The sequence below is a fragment of the Cupressus sempervirens genome, chromosome 11 (assembly GCF_028749045.1).
Source record: "Cupressus sempervirens isolate cs-2001-9-10 chromosome 11, ASM2874904v1, whole genome shotgun sequence".
NCBI classification, from domain to species: Eukaryota; Viridiplantae; Streptophyta; class Pinopsida; order Cupressales; family Cupressaceae; genus Cupressus; species Cupressus sempervirens.
In genome coordinates, this window is record NC_143128.1 from 84,189,093 (window position 1) to 84,209,627 (window position 20,535).

Consider the following 20,535-nt stretch of genomic DNA (forward strand, 5'->3'; position numbering starts at 1 on the left):
CAGTTTTAGAGAACAGTATTTTGATGCACCTGAAGAAAGAATGAAATCAGCCATAGTGTGTGATTCGTCTTATTTGAATTAAGCACATTTTATCAAAGGCAAAGCATCAGAAAGATGTAACGGAAGTTAGAAGTTGAGATGAGAGTTGCGAAGTTAACATGAGGTAGCAAAGATTATAAGGAAGCTCTAGTTAAGAGCGCAAGTCATTTGGTAATCACATGAAGGAGAACGAAAACAAACAAGTCTACTGGTTAAAAGAGTAACAGTTTTACGATTTTCGATAGGTGCACAATTAATGTGAAGTTCAATTTGAAAGATTTGAAGGATGTGAACAAGACTTTAAGTACCATTTGATCATGTGAAGAGTTAAGGAGCAATTGTGAGCGAATTGATAGCGAAGTAAAGGCAAATTTGAAGTGTTCACAGTGGGAAGTGAAAAAGCCCTAGTTTTGCGAAATAAAGGCATTTTACAAAGTTTTTGAAGTACTGAAATCTACTGAAATGGAGAATCCTACTATAAGTGATGTTAGTGAGAGGTCGAGATATGTGTTTAAGAAACGCCCTTTCATATCTCAACTAGATGATCCCTTAGAAGCATTTTCGCAAGTTCCAAAAAATGTTCTTCACGTAGAAGATATCATGTCATACATTCACTACAAATTTGAGAGTATTGGGAACAATGACATTCATAAGGACTTAGACCTAGTGTGCCTATCATGTCCCCTAATTATGGTAATATAGATGGATTATTTTAAATATATATATATATATATATATTAGAGTAAATGACTATATATAAAAATATTATAATTTCATGATGAATAAATATAATTATAAAAATATATTTAATAATATAATATATTATTAAAGAATAAAATAATATATTATTGTTATAATATGTTACTAATGTAATAACGAATAAAATAGTAATAATAATATCAATAACGTTATAGTAAAATCATTATCATATAATATGATATTACATTATAATTGTAATATTTAATAAAGAAATAAATTTTATATGATATGATTCACATATATAATAATATTTTAATATTAAAATATTAGTATAAATAAGTGATAAATATAACAAAACTAAATTGAATAGACACATCCCTTCTCACAATGAAATATATAAATAAATATAAACACAAAGGAGAGAAATCATCAATTATTTTAGGAAATAAAGTGGAATATATTCAAGGATTGAGATATAAGGATAAATCAGAGACAAATATAGAATAATATATGCAAGAGTAGGGATTTATAATCTAATGTCCTAATCGAGGACATTACAATGGTATCAAAGCTAGCATCTTGCCAGCCTGTGAATGTTAAAGACATTAATTAGTTTTCCAAAGCTTTCATAATTGTAGCAGAGAATTCAAGATCCGACTGGGTGAAATTGTCCAACACAACCTCATCATTGATTTCATCATCGAACAGGAAGGATTAAGAAGGCATTGCACAACGTCCATGCCAAGTATTACAGTTAAAGACACCAGACTTACAGCATAGGATTCAATCCTCATAAGGAAAATGACGTTAGTCAAGAGAGAGGGAGCCTTTGAGGCATTATAAAGAAGGGGAGCCGCCGATCAAACTCAACAATTTTAAGAAAATAAACAACAAATCCTAGACATTGCAAGCCCCTATAAATAGCAGAAAAGAACAGAAGTCGTGGAAGATTTAAGGACAGCGCTGACAAAGTTGACAGCGAAGGAGGAGCAAGTACGAATTAGGACCCAGTATGAATCAGAACATTCTGCAATACAGCGGTACACACGAGGTGACGTTGTGGGAAGAGCACACTTTGCACATTTCATAGTGACATCAATGACAAAAGATATTAGGGAGAATGGGAAAACCACAGAGACTTGAATATAGTAACCAAGAACATCGAACATTTTATACAGAACATTTAGCCAATGAAGGGAAATATTATATGAGACGGGAGAATACTTAAATAGAGTGAAGCATTAATTTGTGCATATCAATATATAAAAAATACATTCAACTATTAAGTCTAGGAATGATGGAGCTGTAAGCAAATAAGTTAGGGAAGAAGAAAGGAGATACTCGACATCCCAAATCATTAGGGATAGCATGTTGAGAAGATATCAAATGGAATAACAGGGTAATCTTAAATTGAAATAGAAGCTCAATGGAGGAGGAATACATTCAATACTTCATTTCTATTTCTCATTCAATAGAGAGAATATGTATGGAGAAAAGATGTTTCATGCTCGACCAACTCAGTAATAGGAAACTACATATTTGGTGCAGCATGGCAGGAAAGCGTGCCAATAAATCACAATATAAATTAAGCATACAGATTTCAAATAGGGAATAGCATACGAATGGAAGGAGATATACCAGGCTTAGATTCACCAAAGAGTATATTTTGATAAGTGAGAAGAGATATTTGGCATGATTTAAGAAAAAATATTGGGACAAAACCCAAGGAGTGAAATCATTGAGTATTGAAAAACAAGAATCACTATTGAAGATGCTCTTCCAAGCCAAATGCAGAAGAGAACTCCTTCTGTCTGTAGGATCTACAGTAGCCAGAGGCGTCCTCTCATCCCGAACATGGTGAAGCTCTTGTCTGAAAGGTAGTCACCCAATGGCTGGGCCCTAATATTAAACCTACATTTGAAGAAATGTGCCACTCCATAAGAGATGTATAAAAATGAAAGAGATTACACAAAGATCGAATCACTAATGGATAGTGTAATAGACAAATGTTTGAGTGCATATTTGAAGGTGGCATTCACACATGGGCAATGAATGGAAGGAATAGGGCATAAATTATGTTCATCGAGCAAAAGCACCAAAAGAAGAGACATAAGGAAAAACTAATAATAGCACCCTATCATAAGACATAAAAACAAGCATGTGAAAAGAAAACAGGGGAAGTCCAAACAAATTAAGGAAAGTACAATAAGCGATGAAGGATTATTGAGATGATTAAGAAACATATAAAATGGAGTTAGAGGTGAGAATTGCATAAGACAACTTGCAAAGATGATAAAGAAAATGAGGAACACAATCCCAGCAATTATTATTACCAAGGAATGAGATGACATAGACTGAAACAAATTAGGGAAGCATGATAAAATCTCTCATAGTGCATTTGTGTGGAATAAGAAATCAAGAAATGAAGACATGGTAGTCATACCACCAAAAGATACCTTTGGTATATTGGGTAAAGAAATCCACGTCATTGGTTAAAAGGGAAAAGACCACCACAAACCAAGGTATGGTAAGATAAAATTCTTTCAATACATAAGGTTACTAAATTGGTAAATATAAAAGTATAAATATTAATATAAGGTTAAGATAAAATGTAATATAGAAGAGAAATATAAATGTGATATAAGACAAAAAGTATAATGAAACATATAGAATATAAATGGTAATGATAAGAAGTGGTAATATAATAAAATTATATGAAATTTAATTATCAAAACCAAATGATTCAAAATGAATTGGAAATGCATATTAATGAGGAAAGGACGAGGTAGGTAAGAGGGCAGGGCTGATCCCTAAGGCAAGAGAGGGATGTATTCCACTCTTGGGTTTAGGCTTATCGAGCTATGGGACCCCACTACAATACTCGAGTACTCTAGTAAGGCAATCATTAAAAGGTAATGATTCTAAAATGATCTCAAAATTATGTTAATCAGTAAGACACTAGGTGGATAAGAGGGTAGGGCTGAGTCCTAAAGCAAGAGGGGTATATACCAACTCTTGGGTTTAGGTTTATCAAGCTATGGTATCCCACAATGATGTTTCGAGGACTGTGGTATGGTATAGCATCTAGGCATGGTGAGGGATGGAAGGTATCCATTTGAAAGGTGAGGACCAAGGTCTTGTCAAGCCTTTAATGTGATTTCCTTGTCCAATCCTCGGGTGACCTAGCCTATACATACAATGTAATCGATAGGATATGAATTGCACAACTTGTGTATTGGGTGTCTTCATCATGTATGCTTCGTGTCTTCATGCATTAATGTGTCTTCTTTGTGTATGCTTCGTGTCTGCAAGTACTCATATATTTACTTCATGCATTACAACATTAGCTACATGCATACCTTATGTATTCTTTCATCCTAGTGTATAACTTGTATATTGACTTCACAAGAAAGATTTAGTGTAAACGGTCATTGCTTGAGGACAAGCAATTTGAGGAAGGGTGGACTGTCATGTCCCCTAATTGTGGTAATATAGTTGAATTATTTTAAATAAATGTATATATTAAATTATTAGAGTAAATGACTATATATAAAAATATTATAATTTCATGATGAATAAATATAATTATAAAAATATATTCAATAATATAATATATTATTAAAGAATAAAACAATATATTATTGTTATAATATGTTACTAATGTAATAACTAATAAAATAATAAGGTCAAATTATTATTAATAAATAAAATAGTAATAATAATATCAATAACGTTATAGTAAAATCATTATCATATAATATGATATTACATTATAATTGTAATATTTAATAGAGAAATAAATTGTATATGATATGATTCACATATATAATAATATTTTAATATTAAAATATTTGTATAAATAAATGATAAATATAACAAAATTAAATTGAATAGACACATCCCTTCTCACAATGAAATATATAAATGAATACAAACACAAAGGAGAGAAATCATCAATTGTTTTAGGAAATAAAGTGGAATATATTCAGAAATTGAGATAAACGGATAATTCAGAGAAAAATATGGAAAAATATATGCAAGAGTCGGGATTTATAATCTAATGTCTTAATCGAGGACATTATAGTGCCAAGGAGACTTATCATTGAAACAAGAATTTGCACACCTGAAACATAGTAAATCATATGTTCTATACAAATTTCGACAACCATGAATGGAGCAAAATCATTTTGAGCCATATTCACGAAGGAATGTTTTGGGTTGGAGACATGCCTATCATGATTGACAATGACATGATTCATAGGCTAACCAGTTTATGCAATGAAGGCAAAAATCCAATCAATGAGAAGAATCTGAAGAAGATGGTGGAAACCAATTTGAAGATCAAATCAGATGGTAGGAATATGAGGATTGACCTCATAAAGAAAATAGATCTGAGAGTAACCAGCAAGATCATTGGTTATAAAACGAATCATAGTTCAAGATTGAACTCAGTACCTACTAGATTCTTACATGTAGCATACAAGATGACAACTAAGAAAGAAAAAAATTAATATGTGTGACATTCTAAGGCATCAACCATTGGATAAAATAGAGAAGCTAAAGAAGACAAGAAGTGCGGTGTTCAAGTTTGAGTCACTACTGATACACCTATTCTTCCAAGTTATTAGGCAATTCCCTGGTATGCCTGATAGGGAATGGGATAACAACAATTAATGCACCATGAACTTGGTAACATATCACAACAGGAGACAGTCTGAGCAAAGGATTGTTGAAGACATAAGCAAAATGATGAAAAGCTTTCAAAGTGCGATGAAGTAGAGATTCAGAATACCAACCTCACTAGGGGAAAAGTACAAAAAAGGGGTGTTTCATGGTTGAAACAAATGTAACCTGTATGGTGGCAGTTGTGTCGAGGGTTACGTCTATAGACCCTATGGGCTATGAGTTGAGTGAAGATATAATAGAAGAGTATGCAAAGATCATACTCAGGTCTGAGAAGGACAAAGACACTCCTAGATGGGGAACCTATGCAGAAAAGATCAAAGAAGTAGAGAGCAAGCTCTACAATAAGGAGATTAAGAAGAATTCAATGAGGTAAAGGGTATAGCCTTGGAGATGAAGGCTAGTGGGAAAACAGAAGTATTGGCAACAACAATTGTTGCCATTGTAGGACCTTCAAAGGAAGTAATAGTAGTATGATCTACTTCACAAATACGTACTATCCCTTATGCCACAGTAGAGCAAGTACAACCCACTGTTGTACATCCACTAAAGCAGACTGATGAAGAGGAGGTGCAGATAGTAGAAGGTAAATCTTCCACTCCTCCAGCCAAAAGGAAATTAGAGAGACTTACTAAGGTGAAACAAGAGGTTGAGTCACCTAGAAAGAAAAGGACCAAGAAATTGTCAAGTGGCCCTGGAAAGAGAAGAAAGAAATTACAGATGGTTGAATCAGATGAATCTAATGAATCTGAAGATAAAGAAGAAACAGAGGATAGACCTACAGAACAAGTAGTTGGAGAAGCAAGGATAGCCACGGGAAATAAGCCTTGGAAGCCAAAGGTAGAGAATTAAAATATGCAAATCATTAATACACGGCATTTATTCTGAGCAATCTGCAAACAATTTGATATTATATATTTCAGTAAAAACTAACTAGAAGGAGCAGCATAAGGACAATTAGCATATAGGTTATACTATCAGTTATTCTCAAGAGCAAAAGCTCTGAACAAATACAATCAAAGATCATACTTATTAAAGCCATACTCTGCACCTCAATAATACAAGTAAGATCATTAGCTGTTTCCTAATTTATTGTAATTGTTTTATCTATTAGAAGATCCATAAACCTTTACATGGTATCAGAGCCATTCTGATAAGAAAAACCATTACAATATATATATATATATATATATATATCTTTGTTTTGAAAAAGGGGCTAAAACTCTAAATTATTAAAATGGTGAATCATGTGAGACTAGAAGATAGGCTTGAGGGTGCATCTAATTTCTCTTCATGGAAAATTAGAGTAATGATAATATTAAGGGAAATGGAATTAGAAGAATTTATTGAATCAAACATGACTATGCCTAAAAATGAACCAGAAAAAGTAACATGGAAAAGACATAATAACAAAGCCATGAAGATCATTATAGATTCAGTAAAAGATCATATCCTACCATCCATATCTAGTCTGAAGACTGTATTTGAAATGTTCTCCACAATTCGAGATACATTTGAAATCAATAATACTAGTTGATTATTAACGTTAAAACAAGATCTACTATACATAAAAATGAAGAATGGATAATCAATCACCTCATATTTTTTAAGAATTTTTGAACTAAAAGATCAACTTGCAACAATAGAGAGTCAAGTTGATGACAAAGAACTTAGCAAGATAGCACTGAGAGGTCTTCCATTATCTTGGGAAACATTTATTCGAGGATTAAGTTCTCGACCCAAACTTCCAAAATTTGATATATTAAAAAATGAATGCACTCAACAAAAATCTAGACTAGTCTCAAGAGGACTAAGTACAAATCAAGAGGGAGAAATCCAAGCACTTCATATAAAACCAAATAAGAAGAGAAAATTCAAATACAACAAAAAGGAGTCTAACAAATCCTACAAGCAACGTGATTGATCAAAAGTTAGATGTTTTAAATGTGACAAAATTGGTCACCCCCACAAATTGTCCTAAAAAGAAAAGAATTCAAGTAGCCTTAGAGGAAATCAAAGAAGAGGGTGAAGAGAAAGAAGGAAGAGAAAACTATGTGTTTTACTTAGCCCTTTCAAGTGAATTAAACTCTAATAACAACACTTGGATCATCGACAGTGGAGTATCTAGACACATCACCAGTTTTAAAGACAAATTTGAAACCTTCTCTGAACAAGTCTCAGAAGAAGTTACCATTGGAGATAACTCTACTCATCCTATCAGAGAAATTGGTTCCTATTCAATTCAACCAAATATTTGCAAAGGATGTGCCTTGGGCAAAAACTCTAAACAATCATTTCCTAAAAGTGATCACAAATCTAAATGCATCCTTGAACTGATCCATACTGATCTTTGTGGTCCGATGTCTGTAAATTCTCTTAATGGATGTTTCTTCTATATAATTTTTATTGATGATTACTCTAGAAGAACCTGGATTTATTTCTTAAAACAAAAGGAATCAACTGAAATCTTAGCAAAATTCAAAGAATCCAAAGCCTTAGTTGAAAATCAGTCAAGACATAAAATTAAAACTCTTAGATCAGACAATGGAGGTGAATATATCTCTGATATTTTTAAAAAAATTTGCATTACTGTTGGGATTAAGAGGGATTTTTCTATACCTTATAATCCTCAACAAAATGGAATTGCAGAATGTAAAAACAAATCAATTGTTGAATCAGCCAAAGCAATGATGCACGATCAAAACCTTCACACTTCCTTCTGAGCCGAAGCATCTAATACTGCAGTCTACATACAAAATAGATGCCCACACTCAATTTTAGAAAACGCCACTCTAGAAAAAGTATTCACTGGCATTAAACCTAACCTAAGTCACTTCAGAATTTTTGGATGTCCAATTTATATTCACATACCTAAAGAGAAAAACAAAAGTAGAACCTTCTGGGAAAAAGGGAATATTTATTGGATATAGTGAAACAACTAAAGGATACGAAATCTTCATTCCAGGACAAAGAACAATTGAGATTAGCAGAGATGTAAAATTTGAAGAAGATAGTGCCTTTAACATTTCCAAAAACAGTGATGAATCTATTACTGAGTTTATTCCTGAAGAATATCAACAAACAGAAATTGAGAGGGAGAATCATTCTGAACCTTCCTCTTCCACTATGCCTATTCATGAAGAATCTGAAAATATCACTAATAAAAATAGGCCACTCTGAGCTAGGAAAATGATAGAAGAAAATCATGTTGAACCTGATGAAGTAACGCGAGAGAGCAAAAGAACAAGAAATCAATCATGTTATGTTGCATTGTTAACTGAACTTATAAAAACAGAACCTTCTAATGTTAAAGAAGCACTTTCAAATCAGTCTTGGAAAGAAGCAATGATTGAAGAATATAACTCTATATTAAAAAATGATGTATGGGATGTGGTACCAAGACCAAAGAACAAATTAGTTGTTTCTTCCAAATTGCTATTCAAAATTAAACATGCATCTAATGGTAGCATCGAAAAATACAACCAGATTTGTAACACGAGGGTTCTCATTGAAAGAAGGCATCAATTATGAAGAAACTTTTGCTCTAGTTGCTAGATATACTTCTGTCAGAACCATCTTGGCTATTGCAGCATCCAAGGGATGGAAGGTACACGAAATGGATGTCAAAACAACATTCCTCAATGGCAAGATTGAAGAAGTCTATGTCAAGCAACCAGAAGGGTTCAATACTCATGACAGCAAAACTCATGTCTATAAGTTAAAGAAAGCTTGGTATGAAAGGATAGACAACTACCTACTGAAGTTAGGACATTCCAAAAATGAAGCTGATCCCAACTTATATTTTAAAACAGATGGAGATGATATGATTATCCTTGTGTTATATGTTGATGATTTGTTAATAACAGGTGAGGAATATCTCATAGAGAAATGCAAACAAGAGCTCATAGCAGAATTTGAAATGAAAGACTTAGGTCTACTTCCCTACTTTCTTAAATTAGAAATCTGGCAGTAGGATAACTGCATTATTTTGAATCAGGGAAAATATACATTAGATATCTTAACTAAATTTGGGATGATGGAATGTAAACCCGCAGCTACTCCTATGGAAGTAAATCTACATAAATTGAAAGATGATGTAATCAAATAAGAACCTACAAATTCTATTTACTACAGGTAGATTATTGGATCTTTAATGTATTTGGTTAATACTCATCCTGACATATGCTATGCTACTCACACCTTGAGTCAGTTTATGTGTGCACCAAAGAAGATACATCTACGTGCAGCTAAATACATTTTGAGATACTTGAGAGGTACTACTGGAATGGTAATCAAATATGAGAAAGTCAACATTGAAATTCATGAATATTCAGATTCTGATTGGGCAGGCAATCCTATTGAACGTAAAAGTAATTCTAGATATTGCTTCAGTCTAGGATCTGGCATGATTTTTTGGTCCAGCAAAAAACAGACTTCAATTGCATTAAGCTCCACCAAAGCAAAATACATTGCATCTTCTTCAAGTGCTAGAGAAGCAGTATGGTTCCGGAAGTTGTTGGCAGATTTGTTTAAGAGACCTTTGAACCCCACTGTGATTCATTGTGATAATCAAAGTTGCATCAAGCTTTCAACCAATCCAGTATTCAACAATCGCTCCAAACATATTGAAATTCCTTTTCATTACATTCGAGATATGGTAGATCAAGGAATTATTCAATTAGAGTATATTTGTACTAATGAGCAAACAGCTGATATCTTTACCAAGCCTCTTGCTAAAGTGAAGTTGAAATACTTCAGAGATAAACTTGGTATGATTAATTTGTAATATTGAAATATTATATCAAATTTTAATTCTTGTGTGTTTATGCTTCTATTGTTTGTTAGTTGCATTATATGTAATGAAAGGTGACTATCTTTCATGTACATATTTATTCCAAAGTTAATTATTTACAAGGTGATGATCTTGTAAGTAATAGGCATGTTATCATGGACATCTCTAGACATTGCTTTAAACAATTAGGGATCATAAATAACAAACTCATATTACTATCATGGACATCTCTAGATACTACCTCGAGCAATTAGAGATCATGAGTAACAAATTTTCATGGACATCTCTAGACATTGCTTCAAGCAATTAAAGATCATGAAATCTTATGTTATTACTACGGACATCTCTAGACATTGCCTTGAGCAATTAGAGATCATACTTAACATTCTTATTGTGGTTAATCTAGATATTATTTCAGACAATTAGAGTTTTTTTAATATGCATTATGATAAGTGTTCATAATTTTGTGATTTTTGTTATCTGACTTATAACTATTTCATTGTGTGAAGATCAGATAAAGTGATCAGATTTAGTATGCTGAAATTCAAATGGAATTTTACTTCTCCCTTGCTAAAGAGGGAGTGTTAATGATTTAGCTTTAGTAGAAGTAATTAGTATTTATCTGATATAATAATTTGTATTTAAGTTTGATAAACTGTTACTGTTTACTCATCAAACATATATATATATATATATATATATATATATATATATATATATATATATATATATATATATATATATATATATATATATATATATGCTTGGATTTATATGTTTTCCTAGCATAACCCTCGACTGGTGCCTATCGGTAGTATTGCCTTATTAATATTAATGTAGCAAATCATTTACATGAATCGACACTTTAGTGTTAATGAGTCGAAGGTTAATGTTATCGTTTTGTTGTTTGAAATCACACCACCGAAGAGGCATGTCAAAGGCCACGTAGAGCCATGACTCTGCAATGGTTGTGGCTCACATTACTTATATAAAGGTGAGCAGATCACTATGGTAAAAAATCAATACACGGCATTTATTCCCAGTGATCTGCAAACAAGTTGATATTATATATTTCAGTAAAAACAAACTTGCACAAGTAGCATAAGGACAGTTAGCATACAAGTTATACCATCAGTCATTCTCAAGAGCAAAAGATCTGAACAAATACAATCAAAGGTCATACTTATTAAAGCCATACTCTGCACCTCAGTAATACAAGTAAGATCATCAGTTGTTTCCTAATTTATTGTAATTGTTTTATCTAAGAAGATCCATAAACCTTTACAGTAATGAGTCACAATTTTGACATGTACATAAGTTTTTGATACCTTTGTCATTGATGTCAAAGGGGGAGAAGTATACAAGGAAAATTGTATAAAGTATATACTAAGGGGGAGCAATGTTACTTAGCATTAGGAGGCATAAGGAAGATGGTTATAAATGTAATGATCCACAAATTTTTGTAATTTTGAAATTTTGTAAAGTTTTCGAGGCCAATTTTGAAAAAAAATTGTACATCATTTTGGGACTTAGCCAATTTTCTCATATGTTGCCATCAATGCCAAAGGGGGAGATTGTTGGCGATATGGCTAGGTAGAATGAGTTAGGGTTGTCACTATGGCAACATATATCTCAAAATAAGATGGCAGAATATATAGTTGGAGATTCTATAGTTAGAGACAGAAAATTGTCTATGTGTTAGACAGTTTCACTGGCAGTACAAAGATAGTTTTTGGTATTGTGAAGACTACAGAGATATTTGGCACGTGTGCAGTTAAGGACAGGTAGAATAGAGTGTCATGATGACGTACTTAAACGCGCAGATCAATACAAACAATACAGACGAAGCTACAAGTAGAACACCAGTAAATGTAGTATACACAGTAGAACAATAGGGTCATGAAAAAATTAACTTAATTGTGTAGGGACGACATCCTAGATGTTTACCCTAAGTTAGCATAACAAGTGAATGCATCAAGCTGACTGCACAAGTGTTTTGTGAAAGAAAAGAGTATAAGTAAAGAGTCACTACTTGCGAATTAAGTAGATGTAAGGTAATGCCAAGTATATAAAGCGTATGCGAACTGAGTATGTGATATGAGAACTTGTATGAGAGATCTATGATGCAAATTCTAATGTCGAATCAGAGCTATGCAAAGTACAGCAGTCAGCAGTAAAAAGGTTTTTGTATCTATCTCATTTTGTATAAAGGCACTATATTGTATAATTGCCTGTTAGGGCAATGGACTCTTCTTGCATACAGCTGTAATTGTACTACCAACTCCTAGCAGGGTTCAGCCTTTTAACAGGGCATAGTCCTCTAACAACGACCGAGACACTATATGTAATTCATAGACTCCTAACAGGGTCAATATCCTTAACAGAATTCTTTTGTTTAGTGGATCATTTTGTGGGTGTCATCCCAACTGGGGTTTTCCCTTGGCCAGGGTTTCCCTGGTTAACAAAATATGGTGTTATGAGTTCTCTTTGTGTATGGTTTTATTTATTGTTCAGCATTATTGGTTTACTTTCATATGCATGTTGTAAAGTAATTAATAAAATCCAATTGTGGGAAAAAGCTTTTAGAATACTAATTAACCCCCTCTCTTAGTATTATTTATTTCTAACATATTGCACTAAGTCATAAAATATAAATACAAAAATCATCTCCATAATCATTGTCGCTTTCTGTTAACAGCATCGTGAATGGCAAAAACTAGCCACGTTGAAACATCCCAAAACATGGTACTCGAGTGCCACTTCACTATAAAACCTTCCCAAAAAGGCTTCATATGTAGGTGGATCATGACACCAGATGTATCAACAACACTTTGTAGCTTACCCTTGCTAGGGAAGAAGCTAAATCTGAAATGAAATGCTTGAAAGTGAATACTCAATGAATTGAGTCTACCCTTGATTGATGATGCAATACTCTTAGGATCAGTCCTCTGAATGTTAATGCAATAGCATGAGAAATCATCACAAAATCCATCATGAACTCATATTTGAACATGCCTTGTTGTAGTTTGATGTTCCTTGCTCTTAGATCTTCTCTTGAGAAGAATATTGCTCTTTGAATGAACTTGTGAATGAGAGATGATGAAATGAACTAGGAGAGGTACCTTCTATAGGGTTCTCAAGATATTTTTGCATTGTGGCTGACTTACAACAGTCATATCCCAACGTTGACACCAGATTTGGAAATGCCAAGGTTGACATATTATTCTCCCAGAATTTGAGCCAAATAGAGTAGGACTATTGCACGAACTGCAGGCTACGTTAATAATTGACAAAAAGAAGCAAAATAGGCCCAACTTTTAAGGAAATGAAATAGTAGGGCCCTGCTATCACATCTGTAATTAAAATTGTGATTGATGACACTGAAGTGGGGAATTAAGTGTATTGAAATTAAAAATAGGATAGAACCCCATATGATCTTAAAAAGATATAGTAAAGGACACACTCTAATAAGAGCCCAAAGAGGAGTGTATTTTAAAATAGAATACAACACATATCCTCGAGTTAAATTTTAATTTAAAGCTACAAATGGTTCCAACAGTGCTTAGAAGAGTGGAAAGCTAAAAATGAATGATAGGAGAATGTGAAATTGGACTCATTAGTTCGAGTACAATTTACAACACTAAATCTGACATCACAAAATTATCAAGTTCATTGTTGTCATAATTGCAAGGCAGATCTACTTGACACCAACTTTGCATGAGCAATAGCCCCAATTGTTACCTTGGAACTGGAAAATTGAAAATAGCATCTTATAGAGGAGATTGATTAGGGGCAGAAGGTCATATTCTTGGTTGCAATTCTTTAATTGTTTGTTGCCTTCACTTCGAGATTGTACAATTTGCATTTCTACAACTTGCATGAAGAAGATATTTGCTATTCTCTTTTCTCTTCTCAAATGTAGGCAAGGTTGGAACGAGAAAGTAGTATTGAGAGGCTGGTCAAGCATTTAAATAAAAGAGAACACTGTACACAACAGGAAGATTCGAGGACTCAAATTTGTGAGCCTTATTCAACAAGACACCACATTGACCTTGATACCACTTTTAATAGATGATGCAAAATAAGTGATCCCTTGTGCCTCCTAAAGACTCCAAAGACAATATAAACATGATCCAAATCTTTTAATATTTTAATATAACATGCTACCATTGGATCATTAGAATTCTAAGCAGCTACATGAACAAAGAAAATGCTACGATCCATGCCCAAAGTTGTGAATGGACTAACAATAATTATTTTTGCATATACTTATATACATATAAAATCAGAATCAAAAGACGGAAAATTATAGAGAAAAAATAGTGAAATACTCACAGCATCTATTTGAGGAATTTTGTAGTGAAGAAACCATCGCAAGACTTGCTCCTTGAAATTCTTTCCAACATCTATCACAATATAGCCGTGATCTCCATTTCCTCGATCATAGTCAATCAAAAGTGAAGGATTGCACCTACAAAATGTTTAAAATTTAGAGCAATAAAATTATAAACATGGCAACATCAATAATTCTAAAGAACAAAGAGAACTGTGAAAACTTGCTAGCAAATAATAAATACAAGAAAGAAAAACATTTCAGAAAGAAAATACCAATAATAAGAAAAATATAAGAGCTACTCAAATTTCCAGTCAATGAAAGGTATTATCAAGGAACAAACACAACTACAAAATATATTATTTTTCTTGGTATATTTATGGCAGCTATGATCAAGGAAAATGTGTTCACGTGCTCAATAACTCAAATTGTCTGTATTGTTACTAGAGAAAAAAGGACTTTCAACTAAAGCAGATGCAACATTGCAGATTATGGAGAAGAATTGGTGTTGGCAAGTGACAGTTAAAAAAGTATACAAGAAAATCTTGTAATTTTGTGGACATCAACACCATTCTTATAGAAATTTTAAAGAAAATAGATTAGCACTGGTTTTCATTCAAATATTGTGCATTAGCATGTGTATTGCATTCACATATCCATCTGACAATAGATGATTAAGTTTAGCAATTCATTATTCATCTAGTTGACCATACCCAAAGTGTTTGAACTTTTATTCTGCAATATTTGAGATGCACATATGGAGCATTAGTTCACAATAATTGAGAGAAAATGGTGGCAGACAGATACTCCGCTCCTCAACAGTGAAACCTACATATGATATTGATCCTCAATATGCCAAAATTGAGAACAAGTTCTGACAGGCAGATAGTTAACTTCTATGATGTGAAGCCTAGGTGTGTGTATGGGACCATAATAACACCAGCAAAATTATTGGATGTCAGTATTGAACATCTTGAGTCTATTAGTGGCAGAAGCAACATAGAGCGGAATCAATTACATGACAAAGAAATTTGTAAGTGCAAGATTTAAGTACTAATACAAGACTTGTGAATCTTTGGGGAATTAAGGAAAAAAACTTACAAGACCTAAACATATTGCATAGAAGGGGATCCATCTGCGCGTAGAATAGCACTGCCGGATGTGAGATTTTTAAGACTCCTATAGCACACTTCCAATGGTCATAGCTTGGTCCTCATCAGACTCACTAGAGTAGATTGACAAAAAACATAGTAGATGGGTTGCTTACACCAATTCGAATTAGAAATGCATACAACACAAGCCTACACTATTACAGATGCTTTATGTGTTCTAATTGTACACTGGGCTAAATAGTCTTGTAACCATAATCATTTTAAAGTAAAAACAGTTTGAAAATAGCTTATAACTTACTAAAGCGGATAACATCTCAAATGTTCGCCAACACTCACAAGATTTGTGTATTTGAGTTACTAGACCCACTGAAAAGATACCTACCCCATCCTTACCACCATATGAAAGGGATACCCATCGCTTGGAAGTAAAATCAATTAAAAATAATAATTGAGGGTGATTCTTCACATGTAATGTCTCTGTTTTTGGCAAGTCTATGCAATTGATGGAGTTAGCTCATCATAGCAACCCTTGTGAGTGTCAGGGTGTTTTGGGGGTCCCAATTGTGGACTTATTATTTTTAGTAAGTCTATTTTTGGAACTGCAGTAGGTGGCTTTGGCAGTTGGTTGTCACCTGCAATAAATAAGGTTAATAATTACATGAGCTCTTATTTATTCAATAATTATCAAGTTGCATTATTATAATGATATTTATATTATTACAATAATGACATTCAGAGATATTTCTAAAAAGTATGTTGGAAAGTTTCAAGTATTGAGTTCTTTTGGAAAACTTCCACAATTTCTGAAGTGGAGTTTTTTAAGAAACTTTGGCCAATGAAAGATTATAAATGAGAGCTCATTTCATTAGGAAAAGCATGCTTGAATATATATTTGTTTTTGTTGGCTTTGTGGCTTTTCCTGAGTTCTGAATTGTGAGCCCTTGCTGAAGTATAAGGGTTTCTGAGTTTCGTAGATTGTCCGAAGTCATTGCTGGTGTATAGTGATTTCATTGGTTAAATCTCCTATCTGTGATTATCTGTGTCTAGGAGAATGGCATTATCAATCTGAGAAGGAGAATGGCATTATCAATATGAGAATTCTGAATTTGGTGTTTGCAAATTATGCTGAGGTATATAATTTGCATTGAATCTCCCTACTATATCCGTAGCTAAGGAGATGTTGGTTGTGAATGTCTCCCAATGGAGTGATCAGAGTTTGATTGGGGCTTGTGAATTCTGAGTGGTGGAGGACGTTATTAAATTATGAAGTCTGAATATTTACTAGCAGCAATTTGTGAGCTTTGGCATTGGATGTTTGAAGGCAGCATTGCACTTGGGAATAGCAGGCGTCTTCCTCTAAAGACTTGCGTCCACTATTCTTAACTCCCGGAATTAATATTAGTACCTACGGCTGCAATTTCAAGGGTCCACACATCTGCAATAAATATCCGTACGCGTGACTGGCCTGCATTCCTTCATTCAGCTATCAAATTGGTGGTGGGAGTGAGGGATGACTCACGGTTAGAAGACAATCATTGTTTGCGGCTGGGAATTGGCATTAAGGAGCCAACGTAGATAACAAGAGGGCAGATTTGGTGGGACGGCTTGCCAAATAATTGTGCAATCTAGGTGCCATTTAAATAATATGTATTTCTGATTAATGATTATGCAAATAAAGTGCAACGTGGTTTTAATTTCCCAGATAGTTTGATTTCCCAAATGTTGAAATGTCCCTTTTCTGATTTTATATGATATTTCACGCCTCTAATCAGATTTTCAAGATCAAACAACTAATATCACAAAAATTCACCAAATTTCTCAAGAAACCCTAAATCGGGTATGCCAGAAATAGAGCCAAAAGCTTCACAGCTTCACCTATTATTAATAAATCTGAAAGTGGACATTGTTACAGAAATTTGAGCAGCATAACAGCTTATAAAATGACATTTCTAGATCTGTATAATATGCACACAATAGCTCCCAAACGGAGGACAAAAACAATACTCATCGGGCTCCCGAAAATAGCACAAAATAGCCCAGAATCACCACAAAAACTTAATAATCTATCACAGAAGTATAATCATATCCAAATACATATATTCAGCTCTATTTTAATATTTAAAAGTCTGATATACAGCAGCAACCCAAACTGATATGAAATACTCAACTAGAAACACCAAACTCTTACAAAATATACACCCGAAAACCCACAAATCTGCACTGTTCAACACAAAGGCAAACTCTGCATGAGCATGCACATGGAATGGCTTCAAACTCCCGTCCTTAGCCTTCCTGGAAACCTACAAACTCCCGTTCTTGGGTCTCCTTCTCCACAGGTTTGGCAGCCTCTGAAGAATAACAAAGAAATGAGCAAAAATCAAGTTCTGGAATGAGCCCAAAATGCCTCCAAACTCCTTAAAAGAGGGCATAACCCTAACTCACGTCCAAGAGGGGTTAATAAAACATATTTTAATAATAATTTTCATTTATTAGTCCATTAGCTTCCAAAGATTATCCCCTTTTTTCGAAACTTCACCTTTTTGGGCCTGTCTGTCTTAGAAAAGATTATTATTTTTAATTATTTGAAAAGGGGACATGACAAATGTCCATTTCAAATCTCTAGAAATTGTTGATTCTATTCTACAAGGAAAAAAATACAAAAAATTGGAAAACTCCTTAAAAATTACAAAAAGTAAGTTGTGCAACAGTGTTCAAATTAGAAGCCAGGTTGGGTGTTTATGTCACAATAAACACATTAAGGAATTAGGTAAATGTGCACACAAGTGAGGCATTACTCGCCACGCTAGCTGCATGAGGTGACTACTGTTGTTGTTTGGGCTGTGGGCTGGGTGCATAAAAGGCTATTGCCTCTACTAACTTGTCATTAGGTGTGGACTAGGATGTTTTGAAGGGCACAGAGGTATTGGCTAGAGGCTTTAGGATTTATTACTTCTGCTGGGGTGTTTGGGATTGGCATTGTTTGGGTTAGGTTTGTTGCTTATTTCTGGTGTTTGAGGGGTGGAGTTTTTGTTTCTTGTGGTTGGGGGTGTGCTATTTGTTAAAGTAATTATTATTAATTGGTCATTTAGGAATATTTATTTTATTTAGTTAGTTTCTATTTCAGTCTTTAGTATATGTTAGTTTTGTTTAGAAACATGGCAGTGCAATTCCTATATAATACAACATTCATTTTCATCAGCAAAAACAATTTATACACGGGAAACAGCTAGGTTTTCTACATTTCTGATTTTCTGTTTTGCTTTGTCTGCCATCTCTGCTCTTTTTTTTACAATTTGGTTACCTACAACCTAAAGTTTATGAAACTAGACGTCGATATTCTTTTTCTGGTATGAGTCTCAAAGTTTGTGCCTTGGGGTTTGTGTCTCAGATTATCTGTCAAAGTTTTGATATTTTTTAACCAGCATAATCACTTGCTGCTGCAGTTTGTTTTTCCTCAATTTTCTGCATTGGCAAGCATCAAGGATGGCATCTCTGACAAAGATCATGTTGGAGAATAGTCAAAAGTTCAGTGGTTGTAACTACTACACATGGAAACAACAAATGCTTATGATATTTGAGTATCAGCTTCTTGATCAGGTTGTTCTAGGTGCTGCATCTCGACCCACAGCAGCAGGAAAAACCAAAGACAAGTACAACGAGAAAAATAGTGAAGCAGTGACACTCATCAAATTATCGGTCGTTGATGATCAGTGGCCACAATTGTTGCCGGAGAAGACAGCTATATTTCTCACTTCATGACAACCCCAAAGGCTGAACATTGGATTGTCGCAAAGTATGTGTTGCGATATGTGAAGGGCACTCCTGATTTTGGCATTTTGTGTCGCAGATGTCAAAATCCTCAGCTCATTGGTTATATAGACTCAGATTGGGGAGGTTTTATTGATGATCCAAAGTCTACTTCTGAATATATTTTCAGTTTGGGGCCTGGGCATAGGTGTGATTACATGGACCAGCAAGAAGCAGCAGGCAGCATCTCTCTCATCTACAGAAGTTGAATACAAGGAAACAGTTAAGGCAGCTTGTGAGGCAGTTTGGCTTTGACAGATGCTTGCCAACTTGCATATGCCTCAAGCAGGCCCAACTCCCCTGTTTTGTGATAATGAGGGAGTTTTGAAGCTAGCCAAAATCAAATCTTCCATGATCAAACAAAAGAACATGTAAATCTTCATTGTCCCTGCATCTGCCAGCTTGTCAAAGATGAAACAGTGATGTTGCAGCATGTATGCACTGAGGACAAACACTGGAGACATCCTCGCCAAGTCTCTCAATCAGGATAAGTTTATCAAGTTTAGGTTGCAACTTGGTGTAGTTGATAGAAATGACCATTAAGGGAGGGTATTAGAATATTTTATTTTAGCATCTTGCTATATTTTTTCATAACCAAAGTCCACACCTCACAACTAAGAGGGGGGTGGTGAATAAGTTGTAAGTAATAACCTAAGTCACAAGGTTCGAGTTCGAGTTCACCATTCATAAAATTTGGATGAAATTCGGGAAGGGTAAAAACTCAGAAAAAAATTGACATTAAATTTAACTTATAGATATTTATTTATTTTTAAATATAAGTGTAATATATCCACCAAATTGTCCAAATAGTTTGACGTTGCTAAATAATTAAACTAAATAACTCAATATTATTTTAAAATAAAATAATATTATTATAAATAACAATTTTATATTAAATATTATAAAACTCAGATGAAGTTTGGAAAGGGTAAAAATTTGCTAAAATTGAACTTCATGGATGAAATCAAGCATATGTTGTGACTTAGGTAATAACTATGAAATTCAAACTTATTAAACTGATTACCAATCAACAATATAACAAAACTTATTAAATTGATTACCAATCAACA

The 20,535-nt window shown here is 33.7% G+C and overlaps 1 protein-coding gene across 1 annotated transcript in view; it reads right to left on the reverse strand.

The window, feature by feature from the left end:
• The window catches only part of LOC149528337 (putative hydrolase C777.06c), a 103,966-nt gene that overhangs the window by 63,659 nt on the left and 19,772 nt on the right, over positions 1 to 20,535 (reverse strand). The window contains exon 2 of the mRNA XM_089811699.1: positions 14,549 to 14,684. Within this exon, the coding sequence (XP_089667825.1) occupies positions 14,549 to 14,684 (136 nt within the window). The remainder of the gene's footprint in view (positions 1 to 14,548; positions 14,685 to 20,535) is intronic.